The sequence below is a fragment of the Podarcis liolepis genome (assembly GCF_965112155.1).
Source record: "Podarcis liolepis genome assembly, chromosome: 7".
Classification (NCBI taxonomy): Eukaryota; Metazoa; Chordata; class Lepidosauria; order Squamata; family Lacertidae; genus Podarcis; species Podarcis liolepis.
Window position 1 is genome coordinate 64,811,228 of NC_139561.1, and position 17,374 is coordinate 64,828,601.

Below are 17,374 nucleotides of genomic sequence, written 5' to 3' on the forward strand. Positions count from 1 at the left end.
GCTCGCTCACAATAGGAGCGGAGGGAGTGCGAGCGCGCAGGCGCCGGAGAACTTTCGCCGGCCGTCTGCCCTCGCGGGGCCGTATGCGCAGGCGCCGAAGTTTCTCGCGTTCCCCTCCCAGCTCCACCCATTTCCTTCTCTTTGAGGCCTCGTCATTTCTTATTCAAGCGGGTGCTCGCGGAGTACGCATGCGTATCTGTAGAAGTAGTCGCAAGACTGTGGAAGCGAGGGGCTCATTTCCCCGCGTTTAAGGCGCGCGTTGTGTTGGTCTCTTCGGGGGTCGGGCTGAGAAGGTTGCTGTTGGCCTTTGGCCAGGCTTTCATTCATCTGGGCACTACCTTGCAGGACACAAAATCTTTCGAGGATATATTTCTACGAAAAAATATTTTCGAATTTTTTTGTAAAACTTTATTAGGTTGCATTTTAGAAAAGAAGGTGACCTTTAGAGGTTCATTCTTCACATAATGCTCATAAGCCCTCTGCATGGGCCTAGCGGGGGCAGATGCCTCCCTAAATAAATAAAAATAAATACAAATCCCCTGCCCCTCCCAACAAAAGTCTGCCCCCCCCTACAAAAATCCTGGGTAAGCCCATGGCCCTCTGGTTTCATTACATTGGTACAAACTAACTTGGATCCCCTGTATGGTAAATACACACTGCTCAGAGACACTGTGCCTGTGCTTTCACTGATTTACTAAAAAATAATAAATCAGGAAAACGCCCTCATTGGTAAATGGAAGACATTTTCTGCTGGAGCAATACTCTGCATATCCTGAGAAGCACTTTGCCTGCCTGTAACCACTTTTGATTCTTTCACACGTAAAGTACTGTCCAGTAAAGCCTGCAGCCTGAGCGGTAATTCATGCAATGATATCTTAGTGTGTTTCTGAGGCTTGCCAGTGGAAATAGAAAGATGGTGGAGAAAACTACAAGCAAGGTACTCAGTGCTGAGGCCAATGTAATGATTAGTGATTCTATGGCTACAATCACTTCGTAGCAGATACATAAAAGTGTTGCTAGTACATCACATAAAGGTATTGTGCCAAAGGTATACAGGTAATGAGTCAAGTGAATAAAGCACTTTGGAGTAGAAGCCTAGCTAATGTTTGGTTTGTGTATATTTAAAAAACCTTCAACCAGATGGCGTTATCACAAGTCTCCACATGCCATTATGCTTCTGAAATATGATGCTGCCAGCTACAATGCGCTTGTTTTTCAAACCTTTAACGTCCTGCTCTTGCTGCTAATTATGTTTGGAATGCAGTGCCTTAAAAAATACATTTTCACTGAAAGTTTTTTTATGGTGCAAGTTACATAACACAAAACAAATCCAATAGGATAACAGTATACTTCCCAAAAAAGTGCAGCAGTTTTCAAACCGTGTTTTAGAGGAATCTTAGCATTCCTTTTGTTTCTCTGACAATATACAGTGGTGCTTCGCAAGACGAAATTAATCCGTTCCGCGAGTCTTTTTTCGTCTTGCGAAGCAACCCTATTAGCGGCTTGGCGCTATTAGCGGTTTAGCAGCTATTAAAGGCTTAGCGGCTATTAAAGGCTTAGCGGCTAAAAGGCTATTAGCGGCTTAGAAAAAGGGGGGGGGAGCGAAAAAAAATTGGAACACTTGCAAGACGTTTTCGTCTTGCAAAGCAAGCCTATAGGGAAAATCGTCTTGTGAAGCAGCTCAAAATGGAAAACCCTTTCATCTAGCGGGTTTTCCGTCTTGCGAGGCATTCGTCTTGCGGGGCACCACTGTACACAACTTACATTTAAAGCGCATACCCCCTGGCAAAGAGGCATGGCAACTAGTTCATTCCTCACAGAGCTACGATTCCCAGCACCCTGGGAATTTGGAAGGGCTGTAGACCAGTTGTAGCGTATTTGCTTTGCATTCAGAAGGTCCCAGATTCAATCCTCAGCATCTCCAGGTGGGGTAGGAGAGACTCCTGCCTGAAACCCTGGAGAGCTGCTGCCAGTCAGTGTAGGGAATATTGAGCTAGATGGATCAATGGTTAGGTCAGCGGGAGGCAGCTTCCTCCATATCCTTAACAAGTTTCCAGGTTTCTTTGAAAATGGGGGAAATGTGCTTTAAATGTATGGTGTGTATATGCACCATACATACAAGGAAGCTTAGGATTGGTTATAGCTTCAATTTCTTTAAATACTTGTTTCTGCTCTTATTTCAGTCTACCAAAGTGAGTGGCAAAAGCACGTCCAGTTCTGAACTTCAGATGGCAGCACAACCTATGGTACTTTTGTTTTTTCAGTTTTATCTGGGGTGCATTTTTCTACACTGGATGCCATGCCTGTGCATGTGTTTTCATGTTTACAAGACTGGTGCTGCTTTATGGAGGGATTTAAGCCAAGCTGCTGTGCATTCGACCCACTGAGATAACTTTGCTCCGCATTCCTGGGACTGACCTTGTTCCCTGCAGATACAGTAATCAGTGGCTGACTGTACTTTGCTGTCTGCAGCTCAGGGTTGCTGATTGCTAGTCTGCTAGCCCATTGCCCTTAGTAAGCCTCTGGTATGTGTTCCTTTCACAGCTCTTCCTCCCCGCCCCACCGCTAGCTGTTCAGCACAGCTTCATCAGTGTCAGATTCAATTCTGTTTGTGTACACACCAGGGGGCTTTCAAGGGTGTCTCCCCTGTGCAAAATGAACCTTGGCTAGTAATGAATTAGCAATGGCTAACCCAATTGGTATGAAGCTGCTTGTTGTGCTTCAGCTTTAAAGAGCAGGTTTTCACAGGGAAAGCTCTGGGCGAAGGAGAGCGCTCAGAACTGTAAGGCACGGAATTCAGTTGGTTAGTGTGTGGTGCTAAGAACTCCAAGGTTGCAGGTTTGATCCCTGTAAGGGACAGCTGCATAGCCCTGCATTGCAGGAGGTTGGACTAGGACGATGATAGGGTCCCTTCAAACTATGATATATGACACGTGCCTGTAAAGAGCAGGGCAAAAAGTAAGTGTGGATAAGCCCTTTGTCTAGTCTTTAATGAGCATTAATTCTAATTTGTTTATGGGGCAGTTCTATCAGCATTCTTCTTGATTTGCTTGCAGGTTGTTTACATGTATTCCCATTCGTCATTCATCCACATCTTTCAGTGCATGCCCCCGTCACTCTTCAAACTACAAGTTATTAAAAGATAAATGTGGATTTGTTGCACTAGGGGAAGAGAGTTGTTTAAATGCATTGACCCCAGGTTCCAGTTTGTGCTGGAATCACTCACATAAAATACTGACCATCTGGAAGAACCCTAGGTCCCCTGTTTGTCATTTCCAGTGGTGTTCCAATTCTGTCTGGTGTTTCCATTTAACATTGCTGCTTTTAAGTAGCACATACCCCAAGTTCAAAAGTTCTCCAAACAGTTTGTGGTAAGTGCTGAAAGACCGCCCTTGAATGCTTAACAGGCAGGCCTGTCCCATGTTTGTTCCCACTCTATTCTGCCCAATGTTCCAAATAACTATTGTGATTACTAGTAATCAATGGCCCTTGGGGTCATAGAAGCATAGAGTTGGAAGGGACCCCGAGGATCATCTAGTCCAACCCCTGCAATGCAGGAATATGCAGCTATCCCATATCTGCCATCCATCAATTGGTCTGATCCTCAATTATTACTTTTTAATGTCCCCTCAAAGCTATTGACTATCACAACTTTTCAAAGGAGTGTTTTCCTCTATTGGTTCTGAATCAACTGCCAGTTAATTGCACTAGGTGAATCCAAGCTCTATTACTGGGGGCCTCAGAATGGACTCCAGTCAGAATGGGATTCTCAACTAAGAAGCTCATAATTGTGCAAAGAGGGGAAATGGAGTTTTCCCCAGTGCAGCAGAAAACACTGAAGTCAAAAGCCTGCTAAGGAAAACATGGATCTTTTCCTCATGGGACAGCAAGTATTTTACATGTGCGTTGTGTGATGCCACCAATCAGCTTTCTTGCTAACACACTTGTTGAATTCTCAAAGCTTTATTTGTTGTTGCATATCTCGGCCAGTAGGAATAACATAGCATTGATTAAAATCACATTTTGCTTAAGGGAAGTTATGCCGTTGACGGCAAAGCATAATCTTCCAAGTACTGCTTTTCCAAGTAGATATGGCCTCTGCGTATGTGCGTCTTCTTCTTAAGGGAAGATGGCAGCCAGCAGTGCTCCACCAGCTGTCACTGCAGCTGTGGTAGCAGTGGACAGCCCAGCAGCACCTAGAAAATGATCAAGGCACACAATTATTGTGATGAAGAGCTCAAGGTGCGGAGACTGGCTCTGCCAATCATGTGGTTCTTGTCCTGAGAGCAGCAGACATACCGACTGACTGAAGTGCGGCAACAGCGCTCCCAGCTGCTACTCCTCCACCATTGGCGATGGCCGCTGCCGACATCATTTTTGCAGCCAGAGAGCCAGCTGCAATTCCAGCTCCAGTGAAGCCTGTTGCTCCCAGTGCTACTGGGACAGCAATCGTGGCCACTGCTGCAAGAACACAGAATAAGGTATATGTTACATGATAGAAGTAGGGGAACTGACTATAATCCATCATCATCAAACCTTTTATTGGCATCACATACAAACATCCAAAACAAATCAATACAGAATTAACACGTCCCCAGTGGCACAAAACATTTGCTAAAAGAAAGGAGGCAGAGCAGACTATCATCACATCTCTAGGTCTCCAGGGAGATCAGACGTCTGCAGTGTATTTCAATGACAAAAAACCAAATAGATATATTTAGCCACTAACTTGGTGAGCTCTTGATCATTCCCCAGTAAAAGAAAATGTATGAACTCCAACTCTGGTTTCCATTTGGGGATACAGAGTTGATCTAGAAATTGCTAAAGGAGATCAGCATATAGTTTACAATGAAGAACCATGTGTGTAAGGGTTTCCACCAGGTGATCTTCACATGGGCAAGTTTTTTCTCCTTCCACCCTGAGAACCTTCCGCTGCCTGAGGTTTGATGGATTTGAATTAAACCTGGCCATTGGGAATGCCCTTTTTCTTGAGGGTTAAGCAGAAATTCAAGGTAATTGTGGTTAGTTTCATGTGCCCAAGAAAGTTGAAAATAAAGAGGGAAACATGTTTCCTCTGCTGCTGCTGCTGTTAGTTCTTGGCGTTCAATATCCCACAACCTAGTTTTTAATACAGCCTTGGAAAATGGTAGGGACACCGACCGCAAAAGTTCCACTGACAGCCTGAGTTACAGTACCTTCTTGTTAAACTGTTGTAGCCCTGAAGAAAGAAAGGGATCTAATAAAATATCGCTGAGGAGAGGATCTTTATCTGATGTAAGGCAGATGTTTAACCAAGATAGAAGAAATCTCGCCCAGGCGACAGCCTCTACCTTGTGTTGACCTCCCTCTAAACACAAGGCTCCATAGGGTGCACAGCGTGGGACTACTACAATATATAGATATTTGCTTAATGCAGAAAGGGCACCCAAATTTTGTTAAATTTAGTGGTATTGGCTATCCCTTCAGTTATTCTGTTTTGATATGCCAGGTGTTCTGTCCAAGCCATTTCACAGATCTCATCAAGCCAGACTTTCATTGTGAACTCCACCATTTCCAATGACTTGCAAGCTTCATTCATGCTGCTGCAAGCAAGATAATCACCAAAATTTGCCCAACTGGAAATCCATATTACTGAAGACTTACCCAAGCCGGCTGCACCTCCCAAAGCTGCAATTACTGAAAGAGAGACTTATTTTAATAAGATATAATGGATCTCAAGTACATATAGTCATACCTCAGGTTACGAACGCTGCGAGTTGTGCGTTTTCGGGTTGCAGACCGCGCAGAACCTGGAAGTACCAGAACAGGTTACTTCCAGGTTTCGGCACTCGTGCATGTGCAGAAGCACAAAATAATGTCACACGCATGTGCAGAAGCTCCAGATTGCATCATGCATGTGCGCAGGCACGGTGCTTCAGGCTATGAGCACTGCGGGTTGCGACCGTGCCTCCCGCATGGATCACGTTTGCAACCAGAGGTATGACTGTAAAATGCAAAAAACATCAGGTGAGCTACAACTGTGATGGGCATATTTGTCAGTTTCAGTTACTTTCTGTTCCTCATGTTTTCCAGTCTTAGGTTCAGTTCACATTTCCATATCAGCTTGATTTAAAAGCAAATACAAACAAATCCTCATGAAAATTTCCTCACCATTTTAATGCTGATTTCTCAAAGTTGTACAAAATTTTAAAATACATCATTAGCATTTCAAGGTAGCTTGCCTGGAAACATTATTTCAGTTTTCTGATGACTTTTTATCTTCTCTGTGTGGTCTCTTTTTAAAAAAGAATTGCTTAGCAATGCTAATGATTAAGCGGCATAATGATTTAGCCCTAAATTTAACAAAGTCAAGACAACTTGTATTACGAGAAGGTGCTGGACCCAGGTAAATGTATATTCATGCCCACAAGAGACCTCCAGTTTCAGAAACAGGGAAATTCTAGTTGAGGTGTGAGACAACACACACATTTAACCAAGTACGGCCTACTGGTGTGGATGGGAAACATCAAGATAGATTTGGGAAGCATAAACTCAAAAGCACTTGTATGCGGATGAAGGCGCACAAATACACACTCAGAAACAGTAGCCTGTGTATGTACATGTTAGTGCCATAGTCTGGACGCAGTCCTATAGTGAAGTGTGCTTCTAATTTTAACCCAGGCTGAGTGGGGGCAGAGGTGAGGAGAACCCCATGTCCCTGACTGAGAAGAGTTCGAGAAGACTGGAAGGTGACAAGTTACCCAATCGCTAAGAAAGTAGGCTCTCTTACCTGGGACACCCACCATGTTGGCTTTAAGAGACCTGAAGAGAGACGCCAGAAACTCAGTTAGGCTAATGCAGTGTACAATTGTGTGTTAAACTATGGAACTTGATCGCACAGGAGGCAGTGATGGCCACCAATTTGGGTGAATTTAAAAGAGGACGGGACAAATTCATGGAGGATAAGGCTATCAATGTCTACTAGCCACGATGGCAGCAATGCTTCTGAATAGCAGTTGTCTGAAACCACAGGAGGGAAGAGGGTGCTCTTGCGCTTGAGGGTTTTCCAGATGCATTTGGATGGCCACTGTGATAACTGGACACTGTCTATTTAGGATACAGTGGTACCTAGGTTTACGAACTTAATCTGCTCTGGAAGTCCGTTCTTAAACCAAAGCGTTCTTAAACCAAGGCGTGCTTTCCCATAGCAGCAGGGGACTCAATTTACAAATGGAACACACTCAACAGGAAGCGGAACATGTTCTTATTCCAAGGCAAAGTTCACAAACCAAAACACATACTTCCGGGTTTGCAGCGTTCTTAATCTAAGTTGTTCATAAACTAAGCTGTTCTTCAACCAAGGTACCACTGTAATTCTATACATCTGACAAAGTGGACTCTGGTGGTTTAACTACCAATCCCTCTTCCCAGTTAAGAAGAAGTGTGCATGCACACGAAAGCTCATACCAAGAACTAACTTAGTTGGTCTTTAAGGTGCTACTGGAAGGAATTTTTTATTTTTTCTTCCCAGTTAAGTCAGGGTATTGTAGTTTTTTAAGAGAGTTAATTAAGAACTCTCAGCACCAAGGCCGGCTCAAGACATTTTGGTGCCTGAGATGAATCAGAAAATGATGTTGTCCCCTCAGGAATCCTGGAAATTGTAGTTTGTCAGGCTACAAACCGACAAAGTGCTGGGAAAAGGGTTCCCAACTCTGTCATCTGTCTGGCAGGAAAATATTAAGAATAATTCCTACATGCCAGGTTGCTGCTAAAAGGTATAGAAGGACCGGCAAGAATGGTAGCAATCCCAACGCACAATACGGGATAGTCCAAAGTTTGAAAATAGGCATATACCCTGTGAAAGACAGGTGTACTCTTTTAAAGCCTTCTCAGACATGTACCGTATTTTTTGCACCATAACACTCACTTTTTTCCTCCTAGAAACTAAGGGGAAATGCCTGTGCGTGTTATGGAGCGAATGCCTGCGGGTGGCGGGGGGATCTGCTACAGTCGTGAGCAGAGGATCCATGGTTCCCCTTCCTTCCCTCCTCCGTGGTTACAAAGCATGGATTCACATGGATCCTCAGGATTTTTGCATTGGGCTACTCCAAACTGTCAGATCACATGTCTGTGGCCACAGCATGAACCACAAAAATCATATATCCACTATTTCATTTAAAATATTTTTTTTCTTGTTTTCCTCCTCTAAAAACTACGTGCGTGTTATAGAGCGAAAAATACGGTAATTTTATTATGTACATTGGTTTTTAAAATCTGTTGCTTTTATCTCCATTTTATCTCCATCTGTTTGAAAGCAATATTGTTTTTATTGCTATATAAAGTCATTATTGCTATATGACTATTTCATACAATTTTATGTATACAGTTTAGAGGGATTATTTTTTTGAAGTGCCAAAAAAGCATTGTTAAATGAATAATAATAATAATACTAAATAAGTAGTGCCTAAAATCTCAGCATTCCCTTTGTAGAACATGTAGCCCCATGACAAAGCAGAGCTAGAAAGGATTCATCTTTCTTTCTTCTGGGGGGGGGGTGTATGAGGGATGTGTTTATGCGTGCAGCACCTCCATTTTCAGAGGCAAATATACCAGCAGCTGCAAAACTGCAGCTGCCCCAAAGAATAAATGCTGAGAAACAGCATAAAGCCAAGATTTGATTTTTAAATGCAAATAAATAACCATGAGTATGAATCAAGGGGAAATAAAAGTGCCTGACAGCAGCACTGGACACCCAGAAGCTCAGGAGGAGGATAAGAATATTGCTTTTATTTGTGGTGTCTAGGATTGTCTGTAACAGCTGTGTGGCAGACAGAAATGCCAGAAGGCCAGCTCTCCCCATCAAGGCATCCTCATGCTGGGAAAAGCTGCACCCCTGTGGGAAAATGATTGCTTGTATATAAGAGCATGAGCAGAGTTCTTATTATTGCAGAGTGATTTTACAGCACGAGATATTGCTAAGAGCATGATGAGCATGTGAACACCTCATGCTAGACTAATGATTGGCTCACGTAGCATAACATTCTCTTTGTCTGTGGGCAAAAGCAAGGTTACATTCCTTTGATTTGTTACTTTTGAGTACCAGGCAGAGCAAGCGCAGTGCTGGAGGAGGGAGGATGATCTATTTTTTACTGCACACAATAAACGTTACGGCTGAAGCCAAAGCTTCTTCTTCAAGTCATCTTGGTGTGAGACTGATTTCTTACTGATTTTCTTACTGATGTCGAGCTGGATTCTCGACATTTGGTGCCCCGTGTGATTGCCTTCGGACTTCACGTTGTTTTTCATTATTCAGCACTCACCAACACGTCGTTCATCCACGTAGTGGATCCCTGGTGAGTGCTCCCGTGTGATTTCTTTCGGACTTCATGCTGTTTTACAACGTTCAGCCTCATCCCGCCCGGCAAGGGCTGCAGACGCGTCGTTCATCCACCTAGTGGATCCCTGGTGAGTGCTCCCAACCCCCCCTTTCTTTTGCCATTATGGGGCAGTCTCTCTCTCCACCACAGAAAAAGTTTTTTGAAGACCTTAAATCTCTTTTGGCCAGCAACAGCCTTCTCGTCTCAGATGCTGATATCAAGTCGCTTATAGAAGCCTTGGATACTCACTGTCCCTGGTTTCCTCAGCATGGGAATTATAGTTTAAAAGACTGGGGAAAAATAGGACAATTTTTCCAAAACCATCCTCAGATTGATGTCAGAGTTTTGCATGCCTGGTCTGAAGTTTACACAGCAATGTCCAGTTTGACTCCAGCCAATCTCCTTTTGGCTGCCGCATCTGTTTCTTTGCCTGCCGACTTTCCCTTGCTATATCCAGCATTGCCTTCTTCTGCTGTATATGCCCTACCAAAGGCTCCTGTCCTCCCTCCCCTGCATTCTTCGCATTCCACACCCCCCATTTCCACTGCCCTCCAAGAGACTCTTTGTACTGTTGCTCCGTTGTTGCCTTTTGATTCTGATACTCCAAATCTCTTTCCTGTGATTGCTCCTGCACCCCCAGCCCCCGTCATGCTGACCCAAACCGATGTTCTCGATGGGCTGACGGGAGGAGGCAATTTTCTTCATATTGCCCAACAGTTGGCCTTTGATCCTATGTATTGGGCAGCCACCACAGCCTCAGCCCAAGAGACTCTGGCCTCTGTCCCTGATGACAGGAATGAGCGCGATGGCCGATGGGGGAGCATTAGACAGGGCCCTGCAAAGCCCTATGGACAATTTGTTGATCGCTTGTATAATACCTTCAAGCGGCAAGTTCAGGACCTGGCAGCACAAGAACTGATTGTACGCCAGCTTGCGTTTGATCATGAGGACTGTAAGCAAGTGCTGCGCCTTCTAATGGCAACATCAAATATAGCCATTGCTGATATGCTTAAAGCCTGCCAGTCAGTGGGCACTGCTAGCCACGGCCTGCTAGCCACGGCCTTGTCCTCCGCAATGTCCCAAAATCCTGCAAAGGATAAAACCTGTTGGATTGACAGTGGCTAAGGAAAAAATCCAGCGGACTTTACCCATTACGTACCTGGGACACAAGCTGACAGCATCTGCAGCCATTCCAGTCACGCCTCAACTACAGTTCCCTGATCTCTTAAACTGGTGGATTTACAACAAATTCTTGGACAGCTGAATTGGATAAAGAGTTATTTGGACCTGCCCACCTCCACTTTGTCTCCACTATTTTCTGTCCTTAAAAGACATAAGGATCCAGCAGACAAGATCACAGTCACCTCTGCAATGGAAGAGGCTCTAACCACTGTGAACAACCATCTCCGCAGATGTATGGTGGACAGGATTCCTTCTCTTTCCATGGCACAATTATCACTTGCAGTATTTGCCAGCCCGCTCCTTTCAACAGCTATATTGTACACCACAGGCCAGAAGCCTGGGACTGTGTCTATTGTGGAGTGGCTTCACCTGCCTCATTCTCCCAGGAAGAATTTAAGCATCTGATGATGACAGCCGTTTCTACTCAAATAGGTTTTGCTGATTTCTTGGGAAATATCATTCACAATCCTCCTAGAGACCCTCGTTTGTCTTTCCTTACAGGGCTACGTTATGTCTTGCGAACTGCTTTGTCCCTCCTACCCTTACCCTCCGCCCTTACTGTGTTCACTGATGGTATCAAATCCAGAGGGGTGGTGGTGTGGGAAGAGGAGGGGGAATGGAAAAGGTTGTATACTACTGAGCAGTCCTCAACACAACGTGCTGAATTGGCAGCTGTAATTTTGGCATTTCAGCAGTTTGCTAATATCCCTTTCAATCTCATTGTGGATTCTCAGTATGTATATAATCTTTTGAATGTCTTACCATTGTCTTATATCACTCCTGCTATTGATCAAAATTTGTTTACATTGTTTTCCACTTTGCAGAACTTGGTACAAGCTAGAACTTGTCAGTTTTATGTAGCCTATCTCAGATCTCACATTGGCCACCCTGGGTATTTGGCAGAAAGTAATGCCAGGGCAGACCATGCTTTGAAGAATGGTATTTTTTCATTGTTTTCAGACCCATTTGAAAGTCATTCTGTATTTCATCAAAATGCTAAAGTTCTGGCGAAATCTTTTTCGTTGCCCATTTCTCAAGCTCGAGACATTGGGCTTCTTCTGGATTGTGGTTTTTACATGCCAATAATCGAGCCACGAAATATCACACAGGTTGCTCGGAAGTGGCCATTGGACTAATTTACCATTCTCATCCTTATTGACATCACTTGGATTTTACCCCCCAGTTCTCTTCTTTGTTTCTCCTCCCTCAGGAGTCCTGCCTTATGATGTGTTCCCCTGAGCATGTACAGAGGGCTGTCTTGGAACTATTGTGGACTCTTGGCAAGGGAGGGGTGAGGGGATTTTAGTGTGTTCCAGTTGTTTCATTTTTGTGCTTTGGCATGGTTCCCGGACAGAAAGCAAGTTGCAATATGGTTCTTTAACAGGACCTGCGAAGACAATGGGCTCTGTTCTCGACCTTGTTGCAATCTTTTTAGTTACAGCAAGCGGAATATGCTTGGCTAGTGCTTTTTAGCTGCTGAGAAAAATTATTTTAAAAAGTTTTGAGAAGTTTTGAGCTTTTTTTTGGGTGGTAGTATTCTAGCATTCCAGTAAATGCTTTATATAAGATTAGCAATAATATGAAGGATAATCGTATAAGTTCACCCCCTGGTTTTTTTTAATCGCTTGTAAAAATAGTGTCTTATTGTTTTCGTTTTAATCATAATAGCAGTATATTTTTAGGTCATTATCCATATTATAATTGGACCTATGAGTATGTTAATGGATCTTCTTGTTTTTTTTTTTAATGTTACCACTATGAGTGATAGGCCGAAAGTCTCAGTTAATAATGTCACAACCTACATGACCTATGAACAACAAGCTGCGTGTAGAGATTTTTATGTTTGGTTGGACTGGATGAGAAAGAGCAGTAAATCTACATGTTTGCTTCAATCTGATTTATGGTTATTCTGTGGAAAATTGGACCGAAGCTTTGTTTTTAATTCTATCATCTTTGTTTTAAAAATAATTAACAAAAAACAAACAAAAAAAGTCAGAAATGAGAGAAGTTGCTTTATAAACTTTTTATGCTTTAAATGTAATCCTTGCTTCTAAAGGTGGAATTTGTGCCTTAATTCATTCTCATTGTTGTATGTATATAACTGATCAATCAACCTATATCTCCGCTATTATTGATTATATGGAACAAATGATAACCCATAATCCTTTGAATCCACCTGAAGGTTTTGATCCATGGGATTGGTTATTTTTTTTTGTTACTTAATGGATTATGGTTAAGAAATCTATTATTGATTGTAATTGCATGTATTGTATTCAATGGTTGTTGTTTTTTTTTGATTTCCCAATATATTGCATGGTGGTTTCGACCAAGGCCCACCACAGGGGTTACAAGGGGAATTTATGTTGCAAAATATAAACGCTTAGGTAATGAGATATATGATTCTGATTAAGATTTCCTCTTATAATATAAACAAGAAAAGAGGGCATGTGGGAAAATGATTGCTTGTATATAAGAGCATGAGCAGAGTTCTTATTATTGCAGAGTGATTTTACAGCACGAGATATTGCTAAGAGCATGATGAGCATGTGAACACCTCATGCTAGACTAATGATTGGCTCACGTAGCATAACATTCTCTTTGTCTGTGGGCAAAAGCAAGGTTACATTCCTTTGATTTGTTACTTTTGAGTACCAGGCAGAGCAAGCGCAGTGCTGGAGGAGGGAGGATGATCTATTTTTTACTGCACACAATAAACGTTACGGCTGAAGCCAAAGCTTCTTCTTCAAGTCATCTTGGTGTGAGACTGATTTCTTACTGATTTTCTTACTGATGTCGAGCTGGATTCTCGACACACCCCGGTTTTTGTTTTTCACCCAGACACAGATAACCTAAATATGAAAGCATGAGAAGTCACTTTCCTTGCCTTTTCACCAGGAGACATAACACTGCAAACAGTGTTAGAAACTCAGATATGAAAGCTAGGAGCTACGTAAATGGAATCTTAAACCTTTGTTATGGGCGCCGCAACGGAATGTCTAGCTGTGTTTTTTTATAGCAATACAAAGCTGAAAATCAATGAACCGCAGCTAAAATCTTATGTTCATTTTTCACATGGTCTAGTCCTTATCTGAAGACTGCAAAAAAACACAAAGCCATGCTTCCTTTGCCCACCCTGCTAATATTCTTATGAGGGTCCCTTCGCCCATCTCCAGAGAGTGGCTGGAAGTGGGGAGGCAGAAAAAGGTCCTCCTTTCCTTCCAGCAGTGGCAGTTTTAATCTGAAATCTGAGGCGCAGTATTGCACCCAGAGCTCAGAAGCTGCTGGAAACAAATTCCCTGATGCAAAACATGCCAAAACAATGGGGAGCTTCGAGACGGAAGAGAGGAACCTCCATTTCAGTTTGGATTGCGTCAGAATGATGGGATTAAAGTCTAAATCAGGGATGGCCCAGCCAGGCCCAAAGCCCTGCTCCCCACACCACCCACCTCTCTTTGTTTACCTCTCGCTTGTTCTGCACAGGCAGCAGCTCCCAGCCAGCGGATGAGGATTTTTTCTCTGGCTTCTCCCCGCTCCTGCTGCCCCCAATGAGCTTACCGCTCACTCTGCACAGCATCAGCATCTCCTCAGCTGGTGTCTTGGCAACAGAAAGCGAAGGCCTGAGGACCCCTATGCTGGCCCTGCAGTCCCCTGCAAGGCATCACCTAATGTTTCCATATAGCTTTAATTGGTTCCAAAAATTTAACAAGTGGCTGCCGGTTATCCAAAGGGTCTCCTTGCTTCAATCCATCCTATAAGTGTTGTATAAAGCTAATACATCGCTAACCATATAAACAAGTTACCTCTTACCAGATTTTCCTTTCTGAAATGAAAATGTTTTTGTTAAAAAATGGCATTCAGTATTTACATTGCAAGCATCCTATTAACAATACTTTTACAGCTAGATCTTTTATTCTGAAAACATCCTTAAAGTTGTCTAACAGCAAAAACGGGGGCAGTGTTATTCTTTAATTCCTTTTACGATATCTTGCCGAAAACACTGCATATCTGTACATATCGAACAAACAAATTTAACATCTACTAAATTCTTGGAAAATAGACATTGGGGTGGCTGTGATACTTGGTCTTGCATATGAAGAGAAGTCATCTCTCCAAAACAGAAACATCTCTATGCTCAATTGCTGAGCTGGGGAAGGAACTGATCGAGTCACCAATTTCCCTTGATTGTTTTGGTTACCGCTGCTAGAAGCTGTTACTTACCCACGCCTCTCCTCGGAGATCTGCAGCTACTTCCACCACGTTTTCTATATTGGGGAGAGGCTAGTGATTGACAGCATCCTCCGCCAATGGAAACAGTACCTAGACTCTCGTTCCATGTTGCAACCCGCCCCCCCCCCCCCCCAGTTTTTAAGTGATTCTCAGAGACCAGCCCACAAAACCTTTAGGTTTCTATTTCCCCCTCTTCTGAGGAGGAAGGGAGGAAACGAAAGTGGCATTGATACCACGTGGCTTGTAATTTAATGATTCAGTTTTCCCTTTTGTAGCTTGCCTAGGAGCAAGAAGAGATAGACTGAGCTACGTCTCTATGGGAATATTCACAAATTAAGCATTTTCATCAGGAACCATGAGAACGCGAAAACCATGAAACAAGGACTGAGTCTGTGAAGTGTTTTGCGCATATACTAGTAATGAACCCTATTAAAACACTTCTCCCCACCATTTTTTTAAAAAAGGACAATCCAGTAACTAATTGTAGCTGTAAAATTTCAGGAGATGAATGGAACTATCTAGGGGAGGAATGAAATGATAAAGCTGAGTCATGATGAGATTTCAGTACTTGTATCAGAAAGGATTCAAAATTCTTCAGACAAATCCTGGGAGAGTGAAAGAGGAAAAATGTGGCAGTGAAGGGGTGGGATGGCTCTTTGTAATTATGCTAGAAGGTACAGTAATGCAGTGGCGTAGCGTGGGGGGTGCAGGGGGGCCGGCTGCACCGGGCGCAACATCTGGGGGTTAGGGTTAGGGGGCGCAAATCCACGGGTTAGGGGGAGCAAATTACTTGCCTTGCCCCGGGTGCTGACAACCCACGCTACGCCACTGCAGTAATGGAAGCAATTATTACTGTGATTCTGGAAGAAAACTGAAGCCCAGGCAACACCAAGTAAAAAGAAATCATTCTGCATCTGCAGTCAGCATGGGTGTTACTGGCACATTTTTGGGGTTGGGTGAGACTTTGTCACTCCAAAGTGGTGACATTTTGGTGAGTGATATTTTTCACCATTAACTTTCAGGAGGAGTTTTAAAATATTCCTGCATACCCATACATTTGATGCACGGGTAGGCAAACTCCGGCCCAATCGCCTTCTCAATTTGGCTGCGGACGGTCTGGGAACAAGTGTGTTTTTACACGAGTAGAATGTGTCCTTTTATTTAAAATGCATCTCTGGGTTATTTGTGGGGCATAGGAATTTGTTCACCCCCCCCCCCCAGTATAGTCCGGCCCCCCACAAGGTCTGAGGGACAGTAGACCGGCCCCCTGCTGAAAAAGTTTGCTGACCTGATTGATGGCTGAAAGATACTACTCCCAGTAAACTAGACATTACTAGCTTTCAGAGCATTTCTTAAGTTTTTGGATGTTTTTAATGTTTTCATTTTATTTACAACTGTGTTGCGGACAAAAGGTCCAATGGTGGGGTGACCTGAGCCATTAATCACACCAGGATTGAGAAGGAAAGATTTAATCAGGCAGCAGGAAGAAAGTATGGGGAAATCGAGTTCCAAATCCTATACGTACAGCATTTGTGGCATGCTCACACAATTTATACAGTTAACTCTATATGCAGTAATACTTATGATGATTCAATTGGCTATCAGCATCGGCATATGCAATCCCCTTAGCAACCTACTTTTTTCTTTTCTTATCTTGCACAGCCAGCAGTGTGTTGTTGTTGTTTAGTCGTGTCCGACTCTTTGTGACCCCATGGACCAGAGCACGCCAGGCACTTCTGTCTTCTACTGCCTCCCGCAGTTTGGTCAAACTCATGCTGGTAGCTTTGAGAACACTATCCAACCATTTCGTCCTCTGTCGTCCCCTTCTCCTTGTGCCCTCCATCTTTCCCAACATCAGGGTCTTTTCCAGGGAGTCTTCTCTTCTCATGAGGTGGCCAAAGTATTGGAGCCTCAGCTTCACGATCTGTCCTTCCAGTGAGCACTCAGGGCTGATTTCCTTAAGAATGGAGAGGTTTGATCTTCTTGCAGTCCATGGGACTCTCAAGAGTCTCCTCCAACACCATAATTCAAAAGCATCAATTCTTCAGCGATCAGCCTTCTTTATGGTCCAGCTCTCACTTCCATACATCACTGCTGGAAAAACCATAGCTTTAACTATATGGACCTTTGCTGGCAAGGTGATGTCTATGCTTGTTCTCTTGACAGAACTCTATTAGCCTTTGCCCTGCTTCGTTTTGATCTCCAAGGCCAAACTTGCCAGTTTTTCCTTTTATCCCCTACTTTAGGATTCCAATTCCCTATAATAAGAACATCCTTCTTTGGTGCCATTTCTAGAAGGTGTTGTAAGTCTTCATAGAATTGGTCAATTTCAGAAGTAAAAAAAGTGGATCCGTTGCACTAGGGCAGGGACGTCAAACTCCCAAGAGACTGCGATCTACTTACAGAAGAAAAAACTGACAGTGATCTACCCATTTTGGAGGGGTTCAGGTTAAAGTTGTTGAGCTTTTTTTTTAGGGAGGAAAGCTAAACTTGTTGACTTTAGGGGGGAAAGATAAAAGTCGCTTACCAAAAGAGCGCTCAGGATCATGACGAAAACTGTCTTCCGTACTAGCGATTGTGCACAAATGGAGGACGGGGCAAGGGGGCGG

The 17,374-nt window shown here is 43.5% G+C and overlaps 2 protein-coding genes and 1 long non-coding RNA gene across 7 annotated transcripts; 2 read left to right on the plus strand and 1 right to left on the minus strand.

Annotated features, from left to right (window-relative positions):
- The first annotated feature begins 134 nt into the window (after window positions 1-134).
- LOC310710786 lies at window positions 135-3,822 on the plus strand. Of its 2 annotated transcripts, none has more exons than XR_014528245.1 (3): window positions 135-293; window positions 2,184-2,246; window positions 3,057-3,822. It is a non-coding gene; the product is annotated as an uncharacterized lncRNA (long non-coding RNA). The 2 variants fall into 2 exon arrangements; XR_014528246.1 differs by lacking the exon at window positions 135-293 and adding an exon at window positions 692-937.
- Window positions 3,823-3,950: 128 nt separating this feature from the next.
- On the minus strand, window positions 3,951-14,899 carry LOC310710767 (uncharacterized protein). Of its 4 annotated transcripts, none has more exons than XM_083511890.1 (5): window positions 14,757-14,899; window positions 6,770-6,801; window positions 5,644-5,676; window positions 4,300-4,461; window positions 3,951-4,196 (listed from the first exon to the last, which is right to left on the minus strand). In XM_083511890.1, the coding sequence occupies exons 2-5, from the start codon at window positions 6,783-6,785 to the stop codon at window positions 4,120-4,122; spliced, it is 288 nt and encodes a 95-aa protein (XP_083368016.1). In that variant the 5' UTR covers window positions 6,786-6,801; window positions 14,757-14,899; the 3' UTR covers window positions 3,951-4,119. The 4 variants fall into 4 exon arrangements, with proteins under 4 accessions (XP_083368016.1, XP_083368014.1, XP_083368017.1 ...); XM_083511888.1 differs by lacking the exon at window positions 14,757-14,899 and adding an exon at window positions 13,985-14,200; XM_083511891.1 differs by lacking the exon at window positions 14,757-14,899 and adding an exon at window positions 13,999-14,096.
- On the plus strand, window positions 8,881-10,915 carry LOC310710756 (uncharacterized protein). Its single transcript, XM_083511868.1, has 2 exons — window positions 8,881-9,332; window positions 9,450-10,915. Exon 2 carries the CDS (start codon window positions 9,480-9,482, stop codon window positions 10,479-10,481), a length of 1,002 nt encoding a protein of 333 aa, XP_083367994.1. The 5' UTR covers window positions 8,881-9,332; window positions 9,450-9,479; the 3' UTR covers window positions 10,482-10,915.
- Window positions 14,900-17,374: the final 2,475 nt, after the last annotated feature.